The sequence below is a fragment of the Ahaetulla prasina genome, chromosome 4, assembly GCF_028640845.1.
Source record: "Ahaetulla prasina isolate Xishuangbanna chromosome 4, ASM2864084v1, whole genome shotgun sequence".
Lineage (NCBI taxonomy): Eukaryota > Metazoa > Chordata > Lepidosauria > Squamata > Colubridae > Ahaetulla > Ahaetulla prasina.
The window spans coordinates 21,222,578-21,247,366 of NC_080542.1; the positions used below are offsets into that span (position 1 = coordinate 21,222,578).

At 41.1% G+C, this 24,789-nt stretch overlaps 1 protein-coding gene across 1 annotated transcript in view; it reads right to left on the bottom strand.

Moving 5' to 3' along the window:
• Nucleotides 1-5,366: 5,366 nt before the first annotated feature.
• SEZ6L2 (seizure related 6 homolog like 2) overlaps nucleotides 5,367-24,789 on the bottom strand; it is a 38,289-nt gene continuing 18,866 nt past the window's right edge. The window contains exons 10-18 of the mRNA XM_058183771.1: nucleotides 24,322-24,460; nucleotides 20,537-20,733; nucleotides 19,312-19,506; nucleotides 18,151-18,342; nucleotides 15,013-15,204; nucleotides 14,859-14,897; nucleotides 13,608-13,725; nucleotides 9,389-9,491; nucleotides 5,367-8,336 (exon numbers count right to left, since the gene is read on the bottom strand). Of these exons, the coding sequence (XP_058039754.1) occupies nucleotides 8,307-8,336; nucleotides 9,389-9,491; nucleotides 13,608-13,725; nucleotides 14,859-14,897; nucleotides 15,013-15,204; nucleotides 18,151-18,342; nucleotides 19,312-19,506; nucleotides 20,537-20,733; nucleotides 24,322-24,460 (1,205 nt within the window). The 3' untranslated portion in view covers nucleotides 5,367-8,306. The remainder of the gene's footprint in view (nucleotides 8,337-9,388; nucleotides 9,492-13,607; nucleotides 13,726-14,858; nucleotides 14,898-15,012; nucleotides 15,205-18,150; nucleotides 18,343-19,311; nucleotides 19,507-20,536; nucleotides 20,734-24,321; nucleotides 24,461-24,789) is intronic.

Here is a 24,789-nt window from a genome sequence, read left to right on the forward strand (position 1 = left end):
CTGGACTAGATTTTTTTAAATTTTTAAAATTTTAAATGTCTAAATTTTAGATTTGGTTTTAAATTGGGTTTTATTGTTTATATGTCTATTTTAAATTTTGGCCTATATAATAAGTTTTTTAGATGAATGTTTTACTTTGTATATTTATGTGTTTTTATATGGCTGTACACCGCCCTGAGTCCCTAGGGAGATAGGGCGGTATAAAAGTACGAATAAATAAATAAATAAATAAACTGCCTCCTTGCAAATAATTTGTAAAACACTGGCATGAGAAAGATTCAAAATTTGCTGGACTAGAACTAAGTAAATTGATTCTCTGTAGGGGCAAAGAATTACCATAATTATTTAATGCAATGTGTGATCTAGAGTACCAGTCCTGTATTTCAGAGAATAAAATGAAAAGTATTAAAATGTAGACTCACAAGGATAGGATCAATAGTGGGATTCAAATCCCGGCACTACCGGTTTGCTATTGGTAGTGTGCGGGCACTCGCACACATTTTGTGAGCGCACAGCACTTCTGCACATGCGCAGAACATTTTTGATGATGACTGAGCGGGTGGGCGGAGCCTCCCACCGCCTTCACTACCAGTTCATCCGAAGTGGGGCGAACCAGGAGCAACCTATCACTGGATAGATAATCACAAAGTGTGAGGGGGAGACTGGCTTGCTAAACTGATGGTGGAAGATAATATATTTGGATAGTGTGAGCTTTGGTTTAGTCCAGGGATGTTAAACTTACAGGCTGTGGGGCAGGATGCATCACGCGCTGGCGACGGCCATGCCCGGTTTAGCGAAGGGGGGAAAGTCACAATATCTCATGTGATGCCACCCTAATGCCGTGACTTTGACACCCCTGGTTTAGTCAATAAACCAATAACGCATAGATATGCATAATTGCATCCAGACAAACCACATAATGATTTACTGCCATGTGTGAATACAGCTAGATAACCTTGTTTTGTAGTGTGCTATTTCAGAGTTGCGTCCTCAGGGATGAAGAAGAGTGGGGAATCTCCCTTAAAAAAGTAGCATGCAGTTAGCTGTTGGAAACTTATTTAACAACATCTTGTTGGATGAAAAAGTAGGACGTGGTGGCTCAGTGGCTAATATACTGAGCTTGTTGATCAGAAAGGTCAGCAGTTCAGTGGTTTGAATCCCTAGTGCCGCGTGACGGGGTGAGCTCCTGTTACTTGTCCCAGCTTCTGGCAATCTAGCAGTTCGAAAACATGTAAAAATGCAAGTAGAAAAATAGGGACCACCTTTGGTGGGAAGGTAACAGCATTCCGTGTGCCTTTAGCATTGAGTCATGCTGGCCACATGATCACAGAGACATCTTCGGACAGCACTGGCTCTTCAGCTTTGTAATGGAGATGAGCACTGCCCCCTAGAGTTGGGAACAACTAGCACATATATGCAAGGGGAACCTTTACCTTATGTCTGATGAAAAGATCTAGAGGGCTCAAAATCTGTGCCATTAAGGTCTTCCCTTAATATGGTGTTGGAAGAAATATCTAGTAGTCTAGTCTAGTTCCAAGCCAGGAATAAAATGGAAGCTGTTTGGAAAGAAAGATTCTGTTTATTGAACACACACACAGCATGCAATTCTGGGACAGCTGACAAAATGGAATTGACAGTAGGGTGGGTTTTTATACTTTTTTGATTTCTATGGGGTTGTGTAGGGGTCATGACTATATAGGCAATAGGGGAAATGCAAATCCTAGGTGTTTGTCTGAGCTAAGCTTGTCAACCTTTGGCTTGTTGCTTACCTGGAGTTTCTGTCTGACCCAGTCTTTCTGAACAGATTACCAAATCTGCATTTCTAAAAGCTGGCTTCCTCAGTTTCTGCTTGGGGCAGGGAGACTGGGGCTGGTTTCTGCCTCCCTTAAGATTTTTTTTCCCCATTTCTTCTTTAGGGGAAATATTTTTTCTCTTTTCATATTCCCCAAAATATTTTGTTCTCTAAGAGGATAGGTGGGTGATGACTCTCTACAATGGTTCTGGAGATTTTTCTTATGACTTAGAACAGTGTTTCTCAACCTTGGCAGCTTGAAGATGTGTGGATTTCAATACCCAGAATTCCCCAGCCAGCATGCTAGCTAGGGAATTCTGGGTGTTGAAGTCCACACATCTTCAAGTTGCTAGGGTTGAGAAACACTGACTTAGAAGAAACAAGCACTTAAAAAAATTGTATAAAAGCATGATTTTTTTCACTACCACAAGAGAAACTGGATTTGTCGCTAAGATGTGTGATTTTGCACATCTGTTAAGATATAACACAGTATACTGACCGGGTTCACACGTTATGCTAAGTCATGTTTTATTTTAACTTTGATAAATCATGGTTTGCTGTGATACAATAATCAAAATGAACATAATGACTTCTGAATCTCTCTCCTCTGCAGTGAAACTTGCGATGATCCTATCAGTCTCCTGCTAGAGAATTGATTTTATAATCTTATATTATCAGGAAAGGAAATGGATATGAAGCCAATTAAGTCATAAGATACAGAGGGACTTATTCTCTGTATTAGCCCAGGACACAACCTTCCTAATAACTATTATGCAAACTCGTCATTCAATATGCTTTTTGTTTCAGCAAAGGTAGTTCTCAACTTGTGACCACAGTTTGAACCAGAGTTTCCATTGCTAAATAAGACGGTTGTTAAGTAAATTATAACATAACATAATAACAGAATTGGAAGGGACCTTGGAGGTCTTCTAGTCCAACCCCTGCCCAGGCAGGAAACCCTACACCATTTCAGACAAATGGCTATCCAACATTTTCTTAAAAATTTCCAGTGTTGGAGCATTCGCAACTTCTAGAGGAAAGTTGTTCCACATATTGATTATTCTAACTGTCAGGAAATTTATCCTTATTTCTAAGTTGCTTCTCTCCTTGATTAGTTTCTACCTAATTCCACCTAATTTGATTATCTTTTTTGCCATAGTTAAGTGAATCATTGCAGCTGTTAAATGAATCACACAGACATTAAGTAAATCCAACTTGCCCCATTGACTTTGCTGATCAGAAGCCGGCTCTGGGAAGATCGCAAATGGTGATCACATGACTCCAGGACATTGCAACCGTTGTAAAGACACACCAATTGCCAAGTGCCTGAATTTGATCACAAGACCATGGAGATGCTGCAATGGTTGTATGTGTGGGTATTGGTTGTAGGTCTCTGCCATTGTAACTTTGAATGGTCACTAAATGAATGGTTGTATGTCAAGTACCACCCGTATTCTTATTGTATAAGCAGATGTTATTTGTACAAGCAATACCTATTTGATATGGGCTTCTGGTTTCAATAGATAGAGATCTTCTGTAACGTGGATGGAGAACCATGGCCTTTTGTGACTTGTGGATTTCAACTCCCAGAGATCCTGAGCCAGCCATGTTATAGAACAGCCACCTGTTACCAGCCCTCAAGTTTGTTGTGGACCCTCAAAGGAGAACACAACAGCTGAAAGTTAAAGTGGGAATTGCCAAACCGGAACTATTCCCCAAAAAGGCAGTAGCAACCTCTTCTGTATTGTAAAAGGAACTACCCATATATAGACAAGTTTGTGTCATCACCAGGATTTGATCTCAGCGAAGGCGGCTTTATTTTACCTTAATAGATGACAACTTCCCTACAAAAGCATTTGCTTTTAAAATCTGAATTAAAGTGCTTGTGGTGAAGGGAGTTAAAAATACATTGTCAACTAATGATGCTGCGACAGTTTGTCAGTAGGCTTACTAATGATTTTCTAGAACATGGGCTGTGACAGTTAGGCGCATAGAAGAGAATATTCTATGGGCTGAACTGTGAAGTCCTTGGTGCTTAGTTTCATTGGTTTTATGCAGGCATTTCTTTACCCTACTAGATTAACACTATAAGCCTTAGATGAAAGGGTATAAACAGGGAGCAAACCCCTCACTCATTAGCAATGATGGTTCCTAGTTGGGTAATGAAACATCTGCAAGCAAATAATTTAGCTCAGAGAGTACCTAGCACTCCACAGATCATGCCCAAATAAAAATGAAGGCCCAAAAGATAGGTGTAGGAGCCAGAAATAGATAGGTGACATAGTGGTTATAGAACCACCCACCTCCAGTATGTGATGCTAATATTTCAAACAAGCCACCTGTTCACATTTTTATTCACAACCATTAAGTAGCTGATTAGGTTCCTTTCTAAAAATGGCTGTTAGCGCAACCGTACCTTAAATTCTGTTAAAGGGACAGGTTGCTTTTTACATGTATTTATTTTTGTGTATGAGCTGTTCGATGCAATCTCTAATTGATGGAAAGAAGAATGTCTATGGAGATTCTCAGTCATCCAGGTCATGGTTGTCCCAAAGGTGCTTTTTTCAAGAGGCAACTGGACTTTCTGGTTTGATTTTGTTTTGTTTTGAAGCTTCTTGGATGAGAAGCAAAACGTCTTCAAAGAAAAATCAGAAAATCCAGTTGCCTCTTGAAAAAAGCACCTTTGGAACAATGAAAGAAGAATCACAGATTGTTAAATTTATTTTTTAAAAAAAGAAGTACTGAGAAACTATTGGATTTCTGTGTTAATATTCTTTTGCTTTTGGATATTTTTCAACACCCAATTAGCCACTGGACTCTCCCCTTAACTCTATTTCAAAACACAAAGCACACAACCAACCACAAACAGGAGTGAAGGTATCGTTTCATGTGTGTTACCACTGTAGGAAGTTAGCACCTACCCCTCTCCTAGGAAATTGAGATGCTTTAGGAAATATTAAAAGGGCAGAATATTTTCCCTAAAAGGGAGGCAGAAATTCACCACCACCACCCCACCTTTGTCAATGGGCTATTAAGGCCTCAGCCAGTCTATTCAACATAACAAAGATCTACCTCCTTCAGGCAGAGCCATAGTAGGAATTGCCCAAAGCCCTTTCATTACATCATCACCCAGCAAGGCTCAACCAAGCCTGGAACACCGACAATCTACAAAATTAGCCCTGCATGGCCCCATGGGAGTCAGACAACCAATTAGATCACAAGCTCAAGTTCAAAGCCCAACAGAGGGTATAAATCTATCTAGCTCTCTCACCCATGTCCTTTTTTGCCCAGGACCTCAAAACCATGTAGTCCTGTCCACCATTAAACCATCTTTTCCAGCAGTCTCCATGTTTCCAGTGTCTTTCTTCCCCACTTGGAACTGAACCCAGATGGACATTTCTTCCACACCACTAAACACTTCTTTGGTAAGTTGGATGACCAAACTTGCCCATTGCCATGCAAAGAGTACACTCATTTCCTGTTGGACTGTAACAGAAGTATGGACGCCACAGCTTTTACAAATGGTGCGCTTTATTTATTGCTCCAAAATAAAAGCAAATGAGAAGGAGCGGGGGTGGGGGGTAACCAAAGGCCCAAAAAAATAAAAATAAAATAGAATTGTAAATGGTAAGAATGCAAAGGAGAGCATTCCCCAGAAACTGCGCTGTCATTTGTGGGGATGTGTCAGGACTGTCCTCCTAGCATGATAAAAGACCTACAAAGAGGAAGGATAAGTTATCTACAAAAATTGGAGTAAATAATACTTTTCACCTTCTTCCAAAATACAAGACTGGCCACCAGGGAAGGGTTGATATAATAAGTCAGTTTCACTATTTGGGAAAAGAGAAGGGTTGGGAAATACTATTTTTATGTCCTGCTCCATACTGGCAGTAAGTGAGGGGCTTTAGGTACAATATTCTCATCTCCTACAAACCTTATGGTGTGGGAGACGAGTACTGCGATTCCATTCAGATGCTCTCATGTCGTAAAAGAGGGTCTCTTGAAGAGATGAGAACAGCTTTAAAAGTGTACTTTCATACATTTTGGCACTAAGGATCTTTCCTGTTTTCATACTTAAAGAGTATGAGAAAGAGCCACGCAAAACGTCAACATCCTGAAGAAGATACAAGGCAGCCAGTGGCTTTCTGTGGTGTTAAGTCAAGAAAGGCTGTCAATAAACTATGTATATCCTGAAATAATATTTAATCCTTAAAGCAATTGTCAAATAGCAGCTGGATATGTTATTTCCTTGTTAAGATACTGTGAAGTAGGAAAATCAATCTTTTCCCGACATAATTACATTACTTTCTTTTTTTATCATTCAGAGGATACTGTAATGAATCAGAGGCTGCAAAACCTCCAGCTATTTTATTATTTGGGTCAGTACATTAGACAAATGGGGAAAATGTACACTGTCTTTAAAAAAAAAAAAAGCTGTAAAGTACAATTCAAAAATCATAAATATTGTCCTTATAAGCATATGTAAAATTAGTAATGTTCAGTAATTTGTTATCTTTGAAAGCAACATAAAATTATCAGATACACTTTAATCTTTTAAAAGTTATCTGGATCCCAATCATTAGAGAGAACTGTTTTATTATTAAAAGGCTTTCCACATCTAAACAACCATATGAATTTCATGGGAAATAGCTCCACAGGAACTCAGATCAAAAGGTTTATTAATTATTCCCCCATTTAATATTGGGATATTAAAATTAATTTTTAGCAATCACAATGATTGAACAGATATATTACTTATTCTAGGATGTTTCTAGCTTGGTGTACAACTAGAGACAACCCTTAATACATTTGTATCTCAAATGTAAAACTAAAGTGATCCCCCACAGCCATTCTGTACTGCTAAAAATATGGTAAACAAAGAGCCAATGTGGTCTAATGGTAAAAGGATTTGACAAGGATCATGGAGATCAAATTCAAGTCCACCTTCAGTCATGAAAGTTGACTGGATGACTTTGGGCCAGTCCCCTTCCCTCATTTTTATCCTAATCCAACCATAGCATTTTTCTAAGGAAAAATAGGAGGAGGAAGTGCTTTGAAAGCTGCTTCAAGAGGAAAGGAAAGGATAAACTGCCTAACAATCAAATAAATAATGAATTTTGTTGACTGTGGGCAGTTATGTCTTCCAATCTAACAAACAGACCAAGTTTGCTTACTGAAGTTCTACCAAGCCTCTCTTTTCAAGATTTGCATTATGTTTATTTTATTTTATTTTGTTATTCTTGTTGCTTTCAGAGAGGTGGGAGAAATATTAGAAGATTAGAAGAATAACTAAAATATAAGGCAGCACTCCTGTGTGTGCTTATCTGGGTGTCAACCTTAGTCCTGGGGTTGTACTAACATATGTATATACATACATGCCTATCACACTGTTGGGATAAGTAATATTAGGCAAAGCATAGAACAGGAGTGAGAAGTATAAGCCAAAGAAATTAATGATAAGAGAAAGGAAAATACAGCTAGATCTGGTAAAATGATTACATTGTTTTGTCATTGTAGATTATTTCAACAGCCCCAGGCTATAACACCTGACAATCTATTTCTGGAGGCATTGGTGTTTTGTAATATAGAGAAAGTGTATCTATTACATCCCCACAAATCTGTTAAAATTGAAGCCTTGTTGCTTTCTGATTGGGCATGTTGCAGCACACAGACCTTGCAAAACTCCGATGGTGTATAATCTAAACAGCTAAAATCAATGATTTTATGATCCTGCTTATATTTCCATGATTATCTAATGTACTCCCAATTTTATGAAGGTAAATTCTCCTGAACATGAGAATTGCTTCCGCGTTAAGAATTAGGGATCAATTATCTTTTCTAATGCCTCTCAGCATTTGGCTTTTTCTGTTGCCTCCATCTTTTTGCACTGATTTCAGGATTAAATACATCTCCTAGTGGAAAGCCACATATATTCGGTTTTAGTGATCTTACTGTACAGCTTTGTTTCCAGAGAGATACTTTATTTATTTATTTTATAATTTTCAATGGCAGCACCATTTAGAACTCAGTCCCACTTCCTTAAAAACGGAGTGGGGGATAAAGTATGGAAGAAGGGATGAGGTCAACCTTTCTCCTTTTTCAACCACTTAAGGGAATGATCATTAAAATGGAGAAAGAGGAAAAGTATAACGCAATAAATAAATAGAGAAATAAAACAAACAGATAAAGCAGAATAATAATAATAATAACTCTGTGAGAGAGTGTGTGTGTGTGTGTGAGAAACACATTTGGCACATTGAAGAGGGTATTTACACGGGAGAAGGGAGTGGTCCAAAGCTGAGAGTGGACAGTCAGGCAGCAACATGGAGAAGAAGAGATAAAGCTGAATTTGTGGGGTAGAAAGGATAAACTCCTTCTCTCCCCTCCATTTTCCCTTAGCCCCCTCCCAAAAACCACCTTCCGCTATTCCCTCCAAATCAGGAATCATTCTCAGTCGCTGATCCTCAGACCTAGTTGGGTTTGGGAGAAGAATGGCAGATCCTCTTAACGTCTTCTAAATGGAAACTTCGTATTCTCTGGTGTCCTGTTAAGCAGAAAGAGGGGTGGGGTGGGGTGGAAACACCTTAATTCAGGGACAGAATCTCACCTGCTCTTTTCCTTCATCTAATTGATTTTAAACTACTCAAAAATCAAGAAATTATCTTCATGCACTTTGGCGGGGTTGGTTGGTTTATGGTCCCATGCAGGGGTGGTATTTACTTACTTTCCCTACTGGTTCGCAAATGTGCATTTGCATGTGCCTGGCCATCCACACACGCGCCCGGCCTTTTGTGCGTGTGCTTTGCTGGCCCACACGCCTTCTGCACATGCGTCTGGTCTCAAAAAAGTGCCTGAATAGGATGGAATATAACTGGGGCAGGGGGAAGGGGGGAGGGGCACCCATGATTTCCACTACCTGTTCGGGCAAACCGGTCCAAACCGGCTGAATACCACCTTTGGTCCCATGTGCCTACCCACCAAAGAGGATAAATTCAGTAAATCATGGTTAAGTAAATAAAACCAGAATTCATCTTAGAATGGTTTCCTTTTCTCTCAACTCTAAAGGGGGGCTTTGGTGACCACTACTGGCAGCATGCGGAAGTATTGGAGGAGTACAGCAGTGGTTCTCAACCTTTATAGTGCTGCGACCCCTTTAATACAATTCCCCACGATGTGGCGACCCCTTTAATATAATTCCCCACAATGTGGCGATCCCAACCATAAAATTATTTTCGTTTTGAATTTATCGTGCCTGAAGCCATATTGGCTAGCGATCTGAACTGCTTCTGTAATGAACTCATCCAGGTTGCAAATCTGTAATGAACTCATCCAGGTTGCAAAATGCCAGATGACCACTTGATGGCGGTGTGGGTGGGAAAAGCAATATCTCTTCCAAGAGATCTAATGGCTGACCCTAATTTTACAGCCCAAATCTGGGATAAATCTGTACAGAACTGCAGTAGGATCACAAGAGGTTGAAAACAGCAGCGAGAAGAGGGGGAAAACGCGGAACAGGAATAAGTCAACCCTCCTTAATCAGAGCTTTTAAAAATAGGTACTATAGAACAATGGCTTGGTTGAGTGTCTGCAGCTCACCCCAGCCTCGTAGAGAGGGTTGTTGAAGTCAGATTCTACAGTGATGGGACTGTAGCTGTGAGAGCTGGAAAAGGAGAAGCCAAAGAGAGTTTTTCCTTGGAATCTGCAAGAAAGTAAAAGGAGAAAAAGAAGAGAATGGATTTAAATAATCAACTTCTACCAGTTTGGAAAATCAGATTCATTTTATGACATAACTCCATGGACTGTATGTTACCAAAGTAACCCAGTGGAGGAGATTATAATTTTTTTGCATTTGGATGGTTCAGAATTGGTCATCAGCATCTTCAGATGCAAGGAAGCATCTGAACCAGGGGTCTCCAATCTTGGCAACTTTAAGACTTGTGGACGTCAACTCCCAGAATTCCTCAGCCAGCAAAGTTGAGACCCCTGCTCTGAAGGAATTAGAGATCAACCAATTGTCTGATTGGCGATCAGACAGCTTCCTATGTTCTGCGCACATCCAAGATTTCAATCACATTTAAAAAAAAAAAATTCTTCAAGTATATTATACCAGGGGTCTCCAACCTTGGTCCCTTTAAGACTTGTGGACTTCAACTCCCAGAGTTCCTCAGCCAGCTTTGCTGGTTGAGGGACTCTGGGAGTTGAAGTCCACAAGTCTTAAAGGGATCAAGGTTGGAGACTCCTGTATTATACTATAAAACACAAAGAGAAACCAAGATAGTGAGGGAACAGAAGAAGGTACAGAAAAGAAGGGAGTGTGAGGTAAAAGGGAGAAAAAGGTGACTTCCAACTTTTTTCGGTGCAGTAAAATACAAAATTCAGTTACAACATCCACATTTTTACTTTACGTGTTTAAAAAATACCAACCATATCTATCACAACAAAATTAATCTGATCATCAATCACATTTTTGTCCATATATTGACTTCATTTTATACCGGAGGCCAAGGCCATTCAAAGAAACAGAACGGATAAACAGTCAGTCGGTTACTCTAACTATGCTTAATGGCAGGTATGGACAGTGGTTAATACTTTCTCGAACAGAGTTCCCCAATCTTTTCGGCTTTTTGGGCCACCGTGTGTATGGGGGGATTTCCACGGCCTGGGGATTGGGGACCCTGTTCTTGAAGATGTAAAACATAAAACTTGCCGATTTGGCAGGAATCAAAGCTCCTTCCAGCTATATATGGAGAGCTTTTATTATCACTTGATATACCTGACTAGGTGGCTCAGTGGCTAAGCCTGATTAGGTGGCTCAATGGCTAAGACACTGAGCTTGTCAATCAGAAGCAGGTCGTTCGAATCCCTCGTACAGGTCTCCTGCGTGAGCAGGGGGGTTGGACTAGATGGTCTCCAAGATCCCTTCCAACTCTGTTACTGTTACCCGTGATCTTGGTTTTGAACTGACTATACAACTGCAGTATTAAGGCATTTTCCTCTCTTTTAAATGTATGCTGGGAAGGCATTATATGCACTCAAGTTGTTTTAATTAAAGCAGTTAGATATTCGTATAAAACAAGGTAATTCAAGTTCATGACTGGAAGGCATTTTTATGCTAATTTAATCTTGGAAAACTTGTAAATACACACACACACACACACACACACACGTACCAAATTTGTGTTTTGCTGATAAAGAAATAATTAATTATCAGCAAAACACAAATTTGGTACAAAATAGTTTGTCGTGAAAGCGACTGCCTGAAGGCTCCTGGTTTGGAGTCGAAATTGGAGCAGACCAGGTGCTTCAACAGAAAAACACTTAATATATATTAAGTGTTTTCTCCAAAATAAGACATCCCCTGATAATAAGCCCAATCCGGCTTTTGGGCATGGCAATAAGGCCAAGCACTTATTTCAGGGTTCAAAAAAATATAAGGTAAGTAGACAAATTATTATAATTGTCTCTTTGCACCTGGGAATTTAAAGTGTGTGGGGTTTTCAGGTTAAAATCTTCGAAACAGAATTAAATTCCAATTCACCTCTATTTACAATTGAACAACATCTCTGTCTTCCAGAGTCACATTGTAAGGGAGATGGGCTAAATAACAGAAAATAAAATAATTAATAAACAAATGAAACAAAACAAAACAAAATGCAACGTAACTGGAATTAACCCACAGAGTCTAATGGCACTTAGATGCCCAATGAGCAAAGCATTTGATATCACTCACTTAGTGTAGTAGATGTAGATGCCTCCAATTAGCAGGATGACGAGAATGATGGGGAGGAAGATTGCCAGGGCAATGTTGCCACCTTCCATCTGGTGGGAAGGATCTGTGGTCTGGGTGACTACAAGAAAAAAGTGGAATATGTGAGATGTATGTATCAAACACTCCACCTTGAACTTTTTATTTTATTTTATTTTTCAGAATTTATAGCCCACCCCAATCCCAAATAAACTAAAAAAACCCAAAAGTATAAAAATCAGTAAATTAGAACAGGGGTCTCCAACCTTGGCAACTTTAAGACTTGTGGACGTCAACTCCCAGAATTCCTCAGCCAGCAAAGTTGAGACCCCTGCTCTGAAGGAATTAGAGATCAACCAATTGTCTGATTGGCGATCAGACAGCTTCCTATGTTCTGCACATCCAAGATTTCAATCACATTTAAAAAAAAATTCTTCAAGTATATTATACAGGTCTCAACCTTGGTCCTTTAAGACTTGTGGACTTCAACTCCCAGAGTTCCTCAGCCAGCTTTGCTGGTTGAGGGACTCTGGGAGTTGAAGTCCACAAGTCTTAAAGGGATCAAGGTTGGAGACTCCTGTATTATACTATAAAACACAAAGAGAAACCAAGATAGTGAGGGAACAGAAGAAGGTACAGAAAAGAAGGGAGTGTGAGGTAAAAGGGAGAAAAAGGTGACTTCCAACTTTTTTCGGTGCAGTAAAATACAAAATTCAGTTACAACATCCACATTTTTACTTTACGTGTTTAAAAAATACCAACCATATCTATCACAACAAAATTAATCTGATCATCAATCACATTTTTGTCCATATATTGACTTCATTTTATACCGGAGGCCAAGGCCATTCAAAGAAACAGAACGGATAAACAGTCAGTCGGTTACTCTAACTATGCTTAATGGCAGGTATGGACAGTGGTTAATACTTTCTCGAACAGAGTTCCCCAATCTTTTCGGCTTTTTGGGCCACCGTGTGTATGGGGGGATTTCCACGGCCTGGGGATTGGGGACCCTGTTCTTGAAGATGTAAAACATAAAACTTGCCGATTTGGCAGGAATCAAAGCTCCTTCCAGCTATATATGGAGAGCTTTTATTATCACTTGATATACCTGACTAGGTGGCTCAGTGGCTAAGCCTGATTAGGTGGCTCAATGGCTAAGACACTGAGCTTGTCAATCAGAAGCAGGTCGTTCGAATCCCTCGTACAGGTCTCCTGCGTGAGCAGGGGGGTTGGACTAGATGGTCTCCAAGATCCCTTCCAACTCTGTTACTGTTACCCGTGATCTTGGTTTTGAACTGACTATACAACTGCAGTATTAAGGCATTTTCCTCTCTTTTAAATGTATGCTGGGAAGGCATTATATGCACTCAAGTTGTTTTAATTAAAGCAGTTAGATATTCGTATAAAACAAGGTAATTCAAGTTCATGACTGGAAGGCATTTTTATGCTAATTTAATCTTGGAAAACTTGTAAATACACACACACACACACACACACACACGTACCAAATTTGTGTTTTGCTGATAAAGAAATAATTAATTATCAGCAAAACACAAATTTGGTACAAAATAGTTTGTCGTGAAAGCGACTGCCTGAAGGCTCCTGGTTTGGAGTCGAAATTGGAGCAGACCAGGTGCTTCAACAGAAAAACACTTAATATATATTAAGTGTTTTCTCCAAAATAAGACATCCCCTGATAATAAGCCCAATCGGGCTTTTGGGCGCATGGCAATAAGGCCAAGCACTTATTTCAGGGTTCAAAAAAATATAAGGTAAGTAGACAAATTATTATAATTGTCTCTTTGCACCTGGGAATTTAAAGTGTGTGGGGTTTTCAGGTTAAAATCTTCGAAACAGAATTAAATTCCAATTCACCTCTATTTACAATTGAACAACATCTCTGTCTTCCAGAGTCACATTGTAAGGGAGATGGGCTAAATAACAGAAAATAAAATAATTAATAAACAAATGAAACAAAACAAAACAAAATGCAACGTAACTGGAATTAACCCACAGAGTCTAATGGCACTTAGATGCCCAATGAGCAAAGCATTTGATATCACTCACTTAGTGTAGTAGATGTAGATGCCTCCAATTAGCAGGATGACGAGAATGATGGGGAGGAAGATTGCCAGGGCAATGTTGCCACCTTCCATCTGGTGGGAAGGATCTGTGGTCTGGGTGACTACAAGAAAAAAGTGGAATATGTGAGATGTATGTATCAAACACTCCACCTTGAACTTTTTATTTTATTTTATTTTTCAGAATTTATAGCCCACCCCAATCCCAAATAAACTAAAAAAACCCAAAAGTATAAAAATCAGTAAATTAGAACAGGGGTCTCCAACCTTGGTCCCTTTAAGACTTGTGGAACTCTGGGAGTTAAAGTCCACAAGTTTTAAAGGGACCAAGGTTGGAGATCCCTGAATTAGAACATGGTCAGGGAGCCAAAACAGTCACAAATAGCAAAGATAACTATGAAATAAAATAACTATGAAATAAAATCCATGATAATTGCCCACAGTTAGTCAGCTGGTTCATTAAAATAAAACAGGTTTAACCTGTACTTAGAATTGCAGCCAAGCTGAATGCTGCATGTATTTCTTGGGAAAGAATATTCCATAGGATGGGAGCTACTACAGAGAGAACCAGATGTGTCACCTAGGGCAGGGGTCTCCAATCTTGTCAACTTTAAGACTTGTGGACTTCAACTCCCAGAAGCTTTGCTGGCTGAGGGATTCTGGGAGTTTAAGTCCCCAAGTCTTAAAAGTTGCCAAGGTTGGAGACCCCTGACCTAGGGTCCTCGAGAGGTGAAAGTCAGCAGACCTTCTCTGAATGAAGGGATGAGATGGGCAGATTATGTTGTGACAAATTATTGCTTGAAGTATCCTGCACCAGAGAGCTTCAAATGTAATGAACAGCACTTTGAATTGGACCTGCAAGTCTATTGGCAACCAATGCAGCCACTGTACTGTAAGTGTAATTCTATATTGGTGGGGTGGAGTTGGCAAAAATCATGCTGCTGCATTTTGTACCAGCTGCAGCTTCTGGACTGTCTCCAAAGACAGCCCCATTTAGAGCACACTGCGGCAGTCCTCTCAAATGGACACAAGGCCTGAGTTATTGAGGTCTGGGATAGGGTCTGGCACACCTAGTCCCCTTAGCTACAACTTCCACCTGCTGTTTGAGCAGAAAAGAGGGAGGGAGGGAGGGAGGGAGGGAGGGAGGGAGGAAGGAAGGGAGGAAGGAAGGAAGGAAGGAAGGATGATAATGTTTGTCACCCTCCCAAAATCCCTTCCCAAGCTTCTTCCCACTCACCTTCCAGTTTCCGGTCATCCAATAACTCCTCATAGGCCACTGGTGGGGAGAAAGAGACCAAGGGATTATTTTTTAAAAATGCCAGGAAAACAAAGAAGAAGGGTCACAAAATAGTGAGTGAAAGCCACATACAATGGGGAAAGGGTCCCCGTACCTTTGCAGAGAGGTGGCTGGCTAGTCCATTGGGATGGATGTCCTGGGATGCAGGTGATTGTCACTTCCCCTATAAGCTCAAAGCCCTCATAGCAGAAGAAGCGCAGGGACTCTCCTGCTTGGTAGTGATGCTTGTAAAGAGTTTGGTACCCATTCTCTGGAACACCGGGGTTCAGGCAAGGCTCATATTTCACTGGAAAAAGGAAATGGGGCAACAAAGAGTTCAGGAAGCGCATTTGGCCCTGAGGCCACCGGCTGTCTGTCACTGATAGAGGAGACAATAGAAGCCAGACCTGGGCATTGGATGGCACCTGAGTCACCTTCAGCCCTTTGGCTGTCCATGCCTGGCCCACATGAGGAAATTAGAAATCAAATATACATAACCTGTATTCTTACCAGTAGCAACTAATCAAAACTATACTTTACTGCTTTTTATAAAGTGATAAAATTAATAGTGAGCAGAATTAAATCTTTTGTCCCAAACGTTTTTTTTTAAAGAGGCAACTGGATTTCCGTGTTTTTTTCTTTGAAGAAGTTTTGCTTCTCATCCAGAAGGTTTCTTCAGCTCTGACTGGTGGATGGTAGAGAATGGAAGATCCTCTTGAAAAGCTCAGGAAGATCTTCAGCCAACACAACATACATGCACACTTTAAACCCAAGAATACACTAAGGCAGAAGCTTGTCAACCCCAACAATAAAACACCCAGACACAAACTGAGCAACGTAGTATATTCAGCAAAATGCAGGGAATAAAATTATTTTTTTATTTTTATTTTTATTTGTCGAGTACGTATTAGATAATATATATAAGTATAAGCATGAATTGAATACAATTAAAGGGAACATTAGGACAGGAACGGTAGGCATGCTGGTGTTCTTATGCACACCCCATAAAGACCACTTAGGAATGGGGTGAGGTCAACAGTAGCCAGTCTAAGGTTAAAATTTTGGGGGTTTTGGGATGAAACCACAGAGTCAGGTAGTGCATTCCAGGCATTGACCACCCTATTGTTGAAGTCATATTTTCTGCAATCATAGTTGGTTCGTATATTGGTTTGTATATTGGGGAAACCAAACAACCACTTCATAAATGCATGGCAGAACATAGAAGAACAAATCCATCAGGACAAGATTTGTATTTAAAAGACAAAGGCCGTTCTTTTGAAGACAGCAAACTCCACATTTTGGGCAGAGAGGATCACTGGTTTGAAAGAGGAGGTCAAAGAAGCCATCTATGTCAAAATTGAACAGCCCTCTCTCATCAGAAGGGGAAGGATATCATATCATCTATCTCCAGTCTACACCACAGTCCTTTTAGCAGTTCCAAGAAGGCTCTACACCCATTTGCACCACTCAGATGACCCTGATGATCACAGATAAACCTCCAAGTGGCCTTAACGATTATCTAAAAGAATGCAAATGAGTGGCTGCTTGCAAGGAATATAAATCCTTCCATTCCCTACCAACCAGTCAGAGCTGAAGAAGCTTCCTGGATGAGAAGCAAAATGTCTTCAAGGAAAAACAAAGAAAGTCCAGTTGCCTCTTGAAAAGCCACCTTTGGGACAGCCATGACCTGAATGACTGAGAATCTCCATAGATGTTCAGTCTATTGGTTCGGCCATCTACAACACTCCAAGATTCTTATGTGGCCCCGGGGGAAATTAATAGCCCACCCCTGGTGTAAGTAAAGATATCAAGATGACTGTGAGCTTCATTCACTTAGAAACTATGCTAAGCTAGTCAATAGAAGAATAAATGTGGAATCTTATTTTTCTTTTGAATCGCTCAATAGGTCATGTACTATTTTTTTTTTCTTTTGTCACAAAAGTATACACAAACAATTGTCATAGATAAACAACATGTCTTGAAGAAAATATATAAGTAAAAAATATGCATCAACTATATTAATTTGATATAATGAAGGGAACAATAGGACAGGAACGGTAGGCACTATTGTGCTCTTATGCACACCCCTATTCTGATCTTGTGTCCAAGACCAACGTAACCCTTTATTGTGAATTAGAATGTTCAGTCATCCTTAAGAATATCCAACATGCAGAAGAACCTCAAGGACCATTTTAACTTTATCTGATTCTGGAAAGATTAATTAGGGATACATGACTGTATTGACATTTCTTTAAGTAGGTATGTGATACAGGAGCTTAAAAGGGTCTTGGCAAGCTTGTTCTATGGTATTAGTGATACATTTCTTGCTTCTGATATCCTTAGAGAAATGGGCATAATTTCCCTTCCTATTTAAACGCATAAAAATATACTGAAGTGAGTGAGCCCTACATTAATTAGAGAGGAACACACAAAGAAAAGTAGCAAATCCAGGTAGTCCTCCACTTATCACTATCATGGAACCTGCTAGAGGTGGGTTTCAGCAGCTTCTGACCAGTTCTGGAGAACCGGTAGTGGAAATTTGGAGTAGTTCGGAGAACCAGTAGTAAAAATTCTGATTGGCTCCACCCCCATCTATTCTCTGCCTCCCAAGTCCCAGCTGATCAGGAGAAAATGGGGATTTTGCAGTAACCTTCCCCTGGACTGGGGAGGGAATGGAGATTTTACAGTGTCCTTCCCCTGCTACCACCAAGCCATACCCATAGAACCAGTAGTAAAAAATTTTGAATCCACTGGATTCCGCCCATCATGGTTGCAAGTGATGATGATCATAAAACAGATCAGTGAAATAACCAACCCAATTTTACCACTTTTTGTGGTGGTCGTTAAGTGAGCATTGCCATCATTAAGTGAACCAATGGTTTATAATGGGCACTGTTTTGCTGGAAACTAGAAGTCTGTTTGGATGTTTGAGAAAACCATCTTAAAATGCAACGATGTGACTGCAGGATACTGCAAATGGCTGTAAATGCTGCTGAGCCCCCAAAGTTTCATCCTCTGACTGTGGGGGAGGGGACTATCAGAACTTCGAATCCAGGTTGTAAGTAGCTCAAAGATAGCTTCACCACAACTCTGAACAGCTGTTAAGGGACCACTCGTAAGTCGAGGACTCCCTATAACCCGTCAGACCAGCTAAGCTCTTGTTAAAATGTACAGTCATGTACTTTGCTGCTTTAAAGACGCTCCCAGTTCTAGCTCCCTCCATTTGCTTTTTCCTTCCCCCGCTTTTACTTACAGACACACTTCGGTACTCGGTCGCTCCATTTAGGGGTGCCCGTATCCCGGTTGTAGCAGGTGAGTGAGTTGCTCCCTTCCACTACATAGCCTTCGTGGCAGAAGTACTGGACGTGAGAGCCGATGGAGAAATGTCGGTCTGAAACACTTCGTTTGCCATTGCTAATCTCTCCAGGATCAGCACAATTTATAACTTGGGGAAAGAGAAGGTGTAGTAAAGTATGAGAAGAGGCCTCTGTATTTTTCTCTGGTTCCCAATTCGGCAATCATATCTGACTATGTGGATATTTTAGAGCAGGGCTCTCCAACCTTGGCAACTTTAAGCCTGGCGGACTTCAACTCCCAGAATTCCCAGAATTCCCCAACCAGCTTTGCTTTACTGGCTGGGGAATTCTGGGAGTTGAAGTCCGCCAGGCTTAAAGTTGCCAAAGTTGGAGAGCCTTGCTTTAGAGTATCATTCTACTCTGGGAATGTTTCAGCTTTCCTTCTAAAGTGACCCAAAGACTCTAGAACTGCAAATGATAGACCAAAAGCTCTCCTCTTATAAAGTCTAAAATAGTGCATCAAAGTTTTTAATGGTCTCCAGTGAAATGTATTTATTTATTTTAGTTATAAATAAATGCATATACCCACTCTAATTGTATATAGGTGGTTCTGGGCAGCTTACAAAATTTAAAAAACCTACCCTATAATAACAACCCATTAAAAGAAAAACCTCCACCCCCCACCTCCCATAGCAGCAACCCGGGATACGGTTATGTTCAAAATGTTCTTCCTTCAACATAATTTTTCTATTCTCTCCCTCCCCCCACCGCCCATACACAATAGGCTTGATATACAATAGCTGACCAACACAAAAAGTGAAAACAGATTCAGGAAAGGCACTTTTAATGCTACTTGGTGTAATGCTAATTAAGATAACAACATAATATTGAAAAATGTAAAAGTAAGGTTCTAATCAAAGTGACAGCAAGGTATAGACACTCTGAATGTTCTCTTCCCACAGCATCCACCTCTGGATTGTCTGCCTCTTCTCATGCCCACTAAACTCCTCCCCCTTTTGCATCCGCCTCCCATTATCTTTCACACCTCCTTCTTCATGCTTAGATAAGTCCTAATGTGGAGTTTCCTTACCACCTATTTTAGCATCAGAAAGACTTACTCTTCTGACAAGTAGGTGGGCTGTTGCTCCATGATAGATCCCACTGGCAAGTGAGAATGTCGGAGCCCACAATGTCATAGCCTGGCTCACATTGGTAGGTTACAACTGTGCCACGGATAACAGCGGTATGAGAAGCTGTGCGCCAACCAAACTCCACCTCTGGCAGCTCGGGGCAAGTGTCATTTTGTGGAACCTCTGTGAAGAGAGGAGAGGAGAGGAGAGAGAGGGGAGGGGAGGGGAGGGGAGAGGAGAGGATGTAAGGACTATCTTCTGCCAGTCATTGTCCTATCTGATAGAAGAGAATATTTGTAGTTTGGGGAACTTGGTTGTTTTCTTGCAGGCATTTAATTACCAAACTAAGTAACATCATCAGCGTACTGTCCTACCTCTCCTCACCAAATTTCACTTCTGTTTTCCCATTTTTCTACTTCTTGTCAGGAGTTCATCTCTACAAGCAACTCATACAATCATATTGTTAGAAAGGACCAACAGCCCTGCTCAGAAATCCAAATTAAAGGATCCCCAACCAGCATCCAGTTATACAGTTACAATACTGCTATGACACAAACTCTGTTTTTAAACCTTATACTGTCCTCCAGACTGGTATTTAAGCAAAACTTCTGTCTCTTTTCTTCTTCAATCTACTGCTGCTAAAATAACAACTGGGCAAAGATATCACCTTGGTTTTATTCAGCTGCATTTGAGCTCTTTCCTTTTCCTTCTTCTGTTTCTGATCTCAAGCAAATGCATCATACAACATTCCCGTCCATTCTCAGCCCGAGCAGCTTCTGGAAGCCTTTTTGAAGACGGCTTAACTTCTTAAACCATTTTCACAGGATGAATCAGCAGGCATTAATTTATACCAACTTTTTTTCTCTCTCTCTCCCTCCCTCCCTCTCTCTCCCCACTCCCCTCTCCCTCCCTCCTTTATTTATTTATTTATTTATTTATTTATTTATTTATTTATTTATTATTTACATTTATATCCCGCCCTTCTCCGAAGACTCAGGGCGGCTTACAGTTCTCTCTCCCTCTCTCCCTCTCTCTCTCCCCTCCCCCTCCCTCTCCCTCCTTCCCTCTCTCTCCCCCTCCTTCTCTCTCCCTCCCTCTCCCTCTCCCTCTCTCTCCTCTCTCCTTCTCTCTTTCTCTCCCCTCTCCCTCTCCCTCCCTCTCTATCTCACTCTCCCCCAGTTTACGCAAAGCATATCATAGTCTTTTCTCATACCCTTATAGCGCACCAGGAACCCCTGGCTGAGACCGAAAAGGGGGTCCCCAGGGTCTGACTGGAACTGCAGAGTCACTGCTGGGCCTGAAGAGTAAATGCTGAACCGAGGATGCGGGCCCAAGTACTGGCCGAGGATCCGGGCAGTTAAGTCTCCTCCATCGAAAACAGTCAACACATCAGATTTGCGGATGTTGAGACTAGCAGGGGAATTGGGGAGGAGGAGGAGACAAAGAGAAATGATTGTTGAAAGAGGAAAAGGAAAATGAAGGAGTCTACAGCCTATTTCTGTTATTTTATACATCCAAACTGAAGGGCAAGTGAGTGCAGAGACACACACGTGGGTGGGAAGACAAGCGTGGATTTTTCTTCAACCAGTAAGTAAAATTGGAACCTCTAACTGAAAGAAAATATTAATATAGAGGTCAAGCCGAGTCCATTCCAAGATGATTCTGAATTAGTGCTTTGGATCTAGAGGGATCCCCAGATGGGAGACAGATGTCAATAATGTTAAAAGCGTAGGTGCAATTGGCTTGTCGAAGCCCACCCCCTTCCCCATTGTTCTTACATGCATGTGATATACTTTAAAAAGAAGTGATTTCAATTGCCTGTCACACCCTCCATTCTAACACTGTGGTGGAATGTCGTATGGAGCCCCAGGTAGGCAGGAAGAGGGCAAAGATGGACCCTCTCTAGCAATTCACAGAGTATATCTGTAGTTATGCAGATAGTTGCTTTAGTCTGGAAGATTCTGACTGTAGATGAACAACAATAACGAAACTACTTGGAAGTAATTCCGTGTATTGTTCTTCACACATACACACACATTCACCATCATGGATGCTTGCTATTTTGACCTCACATATGCAGCTTTCTTTTCAGACTTCAAGATTCCTTACATCAATTGCTGTATTAACTTTAATGAGTGGATTCCTTAAAGCAGCAGCATCTCTTTTTTTCAGGCATTAATTAAGGTTTAATGCAACTTAAACCTTTAGGTTTAATGCAACTTAAAAAGAGCACTTTCATGAACCATATGTTTTGGGAAAACAGAAGGGTATTTTCATAATCTCACTTTATTGAAAACATGGTGGGCAGTGGTGGGTTGTAGTGGTGGGAGGCTCCGCCCACCTGCCCAAACCTATGCGCGTGTGTCCATGAGCGAACCGGTAGCGACGGGATTTGAAACCCACTACTGATGGTGGGGAATCATAGTGTGTCTAAGAGGAAATGGATCAATTGGATTCTTTCTGTGCAATCGTTGGACAGAAACAGCACAATCTTCATCTGAATTAGGGGTGTCAACCCTGCAGCATCACATTGTCGACACATGCCGTATTGCAACTTCTTTTTGCCTTTGCTAAAAGAGGGGTGACAATGGCTGGTAAGTGATGCATCCGGCCGGCAGGCAGTGAGTTTGACACCCCTGATCTAGATGATGGTGTGCCCCTCCTAGTCCTATTACATTTTTTCATTGACATTTAAGTGCGATCAGCCCAGGGGTGGGTTCTACTTACCTTTACTTCCGGTTCGCAACGGGAGCGCGCATGCGCAGCTCATCCATTATGACGTCTCAGCAGGTGGGCGGAGCCTCCCGCCACTTTTACTATCGGTTCGCAAGAACCGGACAGAACCGGGAGCAACCCACCACTGTGTCAGCCATGGTATCTTCTCAATCATCTGGAAGGGTTGAGGGTTAGGGTGCTGCTTAGCTGTGGTTCTTCTCCGATTTGAAGAGAGAGTTTTAGTCAGCAGTTATCTGGGAAGCACCATTAGACCTGAAGCCAATGCAGGCTGGGCCAGTGATATTGGAGAAACCTGAATCAGTGTAAGAAGCCATACTGGACCGCATGGGAGAAACAAGCTCAGACAAAACCCTACTAAGAGGTGCTCTTCGTGTGTTAACATCTTGGCTTCTTGGAAACATTAGTTCTGCTGATTGTTCTAGATAGGACTGTGCTCCCTCTCTCCCTGCTACAGAAGTGATCCTTGGAGAGCCTCTTGAATTCAAAGCTCTGTTTGAACGTCTTCAGCTGGTGTACCAGATATGCCTCTGCTTAGACAGGGAAACGTTAGTGACAGCAACCTCCTGTCACCTGACCAGATTCCTATAATGGAGGGTTGTTTTTGAAGACAACTCAGAAGCAACCAGACTTCTGATATAGGAAAAACATACAGCACACCAAACACAATCACACCAATGCTATGGTTACGGAACAATTTAAATATGTGTAATTACAGGTAGTTCTTGACTTATGATCGTTTGTTTAGTGACGGTTCAAGGTTATAGTGGCACTGAAAAAAATGTCTTACTACCAGCATACTCATTTAGAACCAGTGGTGGGATTCAGCCAGTTTGCACCACTTCGGGAGAACCGATTGTTAACTTTCTGAGCAGTTTGGTGAACTGGTTGTTGGAAGAAATCATTAGGGCAGAGAACCAGTTGTTAAATTATTTGAATCCCACCACTGCTTCGAACCGCTGTAGCATCCCTACAGTCACATGATAAAACTTCAGGTGCTTGACAACTGGCATATGTTTTCATTGGCTGCAGCATCCTAGGTCACGTGGTCATCATTCATGACCTTCCCCGCCAGCAAAGTCAATCAAGGGAGCCAGATTTGCTTAAAGACCATGTGATTCACTTAACAGAGTGATTTATTTTAACAACCATGACAAAAAGGTTGTAAAATTGGGCGTGGCTCATTTAACAACTGCTTTGCTTAACAACAGAAATTCTGGTCCCGATTGTGGTCATAAGTCAAGGAATACCCGTACCTATAAAGCCCTACGTGACATGGTGCTGGTTCCCATTAGACTCCTCATGACTCCAGTTGTCAAGAGCCAGTTTGCATGTTAGTAAAAAGGGTACGAATCAAAAGCTAGGATTTTTCTGTAGCTGACTCTGCATTGTGGAAACCTTCCACCCACACACATAAGGTTTTAGAAGGGGCTTGGGAGCATTCCTTTCCAGCAGGACTTTGGCCTGGAACAAAGATTACAAATGGCCACCTAGTTCTTTTTCTATTCTTTTCTTCTAGTATTATTCGGACTAGAATAATTACTAGATTCGGAAGACTGTTGAGGGATAACAAACAAATACATCATATCTAGTGCCTAGCCACATGTAAATGCGTAAAATTCTTCAGGATTTTTAAAAAATATATCAGTATGTTGATGTTACTGCGATTTGTGGAGAACTTTCTAACTCTTGTACATTTTTTAATGGCTCTCCAGAATGATTCTGGTATTAGGTGACTGAAGACACACATATCAATTCAGTTTGCTGCTTTGGACAAGCTTTCTTATGTCTTTAAATTTTTAGAATTGTTGAGAGGGAAATGATTCTAAGGGGGGACTTAAATAATCCTTTTCTTCTGTTCCGTGTCATGTACTGTCATTTTAGCCTAACTTTGGAGGCTGTTCTATGAAACAGAAAATAACTAGATCTAGCCGCATAAATAATAGATTGAACCTAGCCCTCTCTTTCTTGCACTGAAGATTTTAAATGCTTCACCATCCAGACGCTTCCTTCCATAAATATAAGGAACTTGCTGTATCATTCTGGTTGATGACCTCTAAGTAGGAATCCTGTTTGTCACAGCAGATTATCTTCGAAGTACATAGACATCTTTCCATGAATTGATGGTATGAATGATTTCAATAATTAATCTAATGATGGATGATGGCTTCAGGGACCACGAGGACACCCTGTTTTGGTTGAGTTGGGAGGCCTCCCTCAAGAAAATGGGATGGTATTGATGGTGGCAGTAGCAGAAGTACCTACATCTCAATGTCTAGCAGCACCCTCTTCTCCTCCTGCACCCGGATGCCCCATACGCAGTCTTGACCTTTTCCATAAGACTGAGGCCAGTCAGGAGAAAGTACAACACCTGTTGGCTCAGAGAGCTCCCCACCACACAATGCTGGAGAGAAAAGATGCATAATCAGGAGGAGACTATAGCTTGAATGAAGCAGTGCAGCTACTCAACCAGTTTTAAACCAATTTCTTTTGGTACCAATAAAGGAGAATAATTGTAGTTTGGGGTTAAAATGAGGGGTCCTTGGTGCTCTCTGAGCTTGTTTGTTTTCTTACAGATGTTTCATTAACCAAACTACCATATTTTTCAGAGTATAAGACGCTCCGGACTATAAGACATTGGGCCGTGGTGGCTCAGGCTGTAAGATAGCCTGTTATTAAAACACAGCAGCCTGCAATTACTGCAGGCTCGAGTCCCACCAGGCCCAAGGTTGA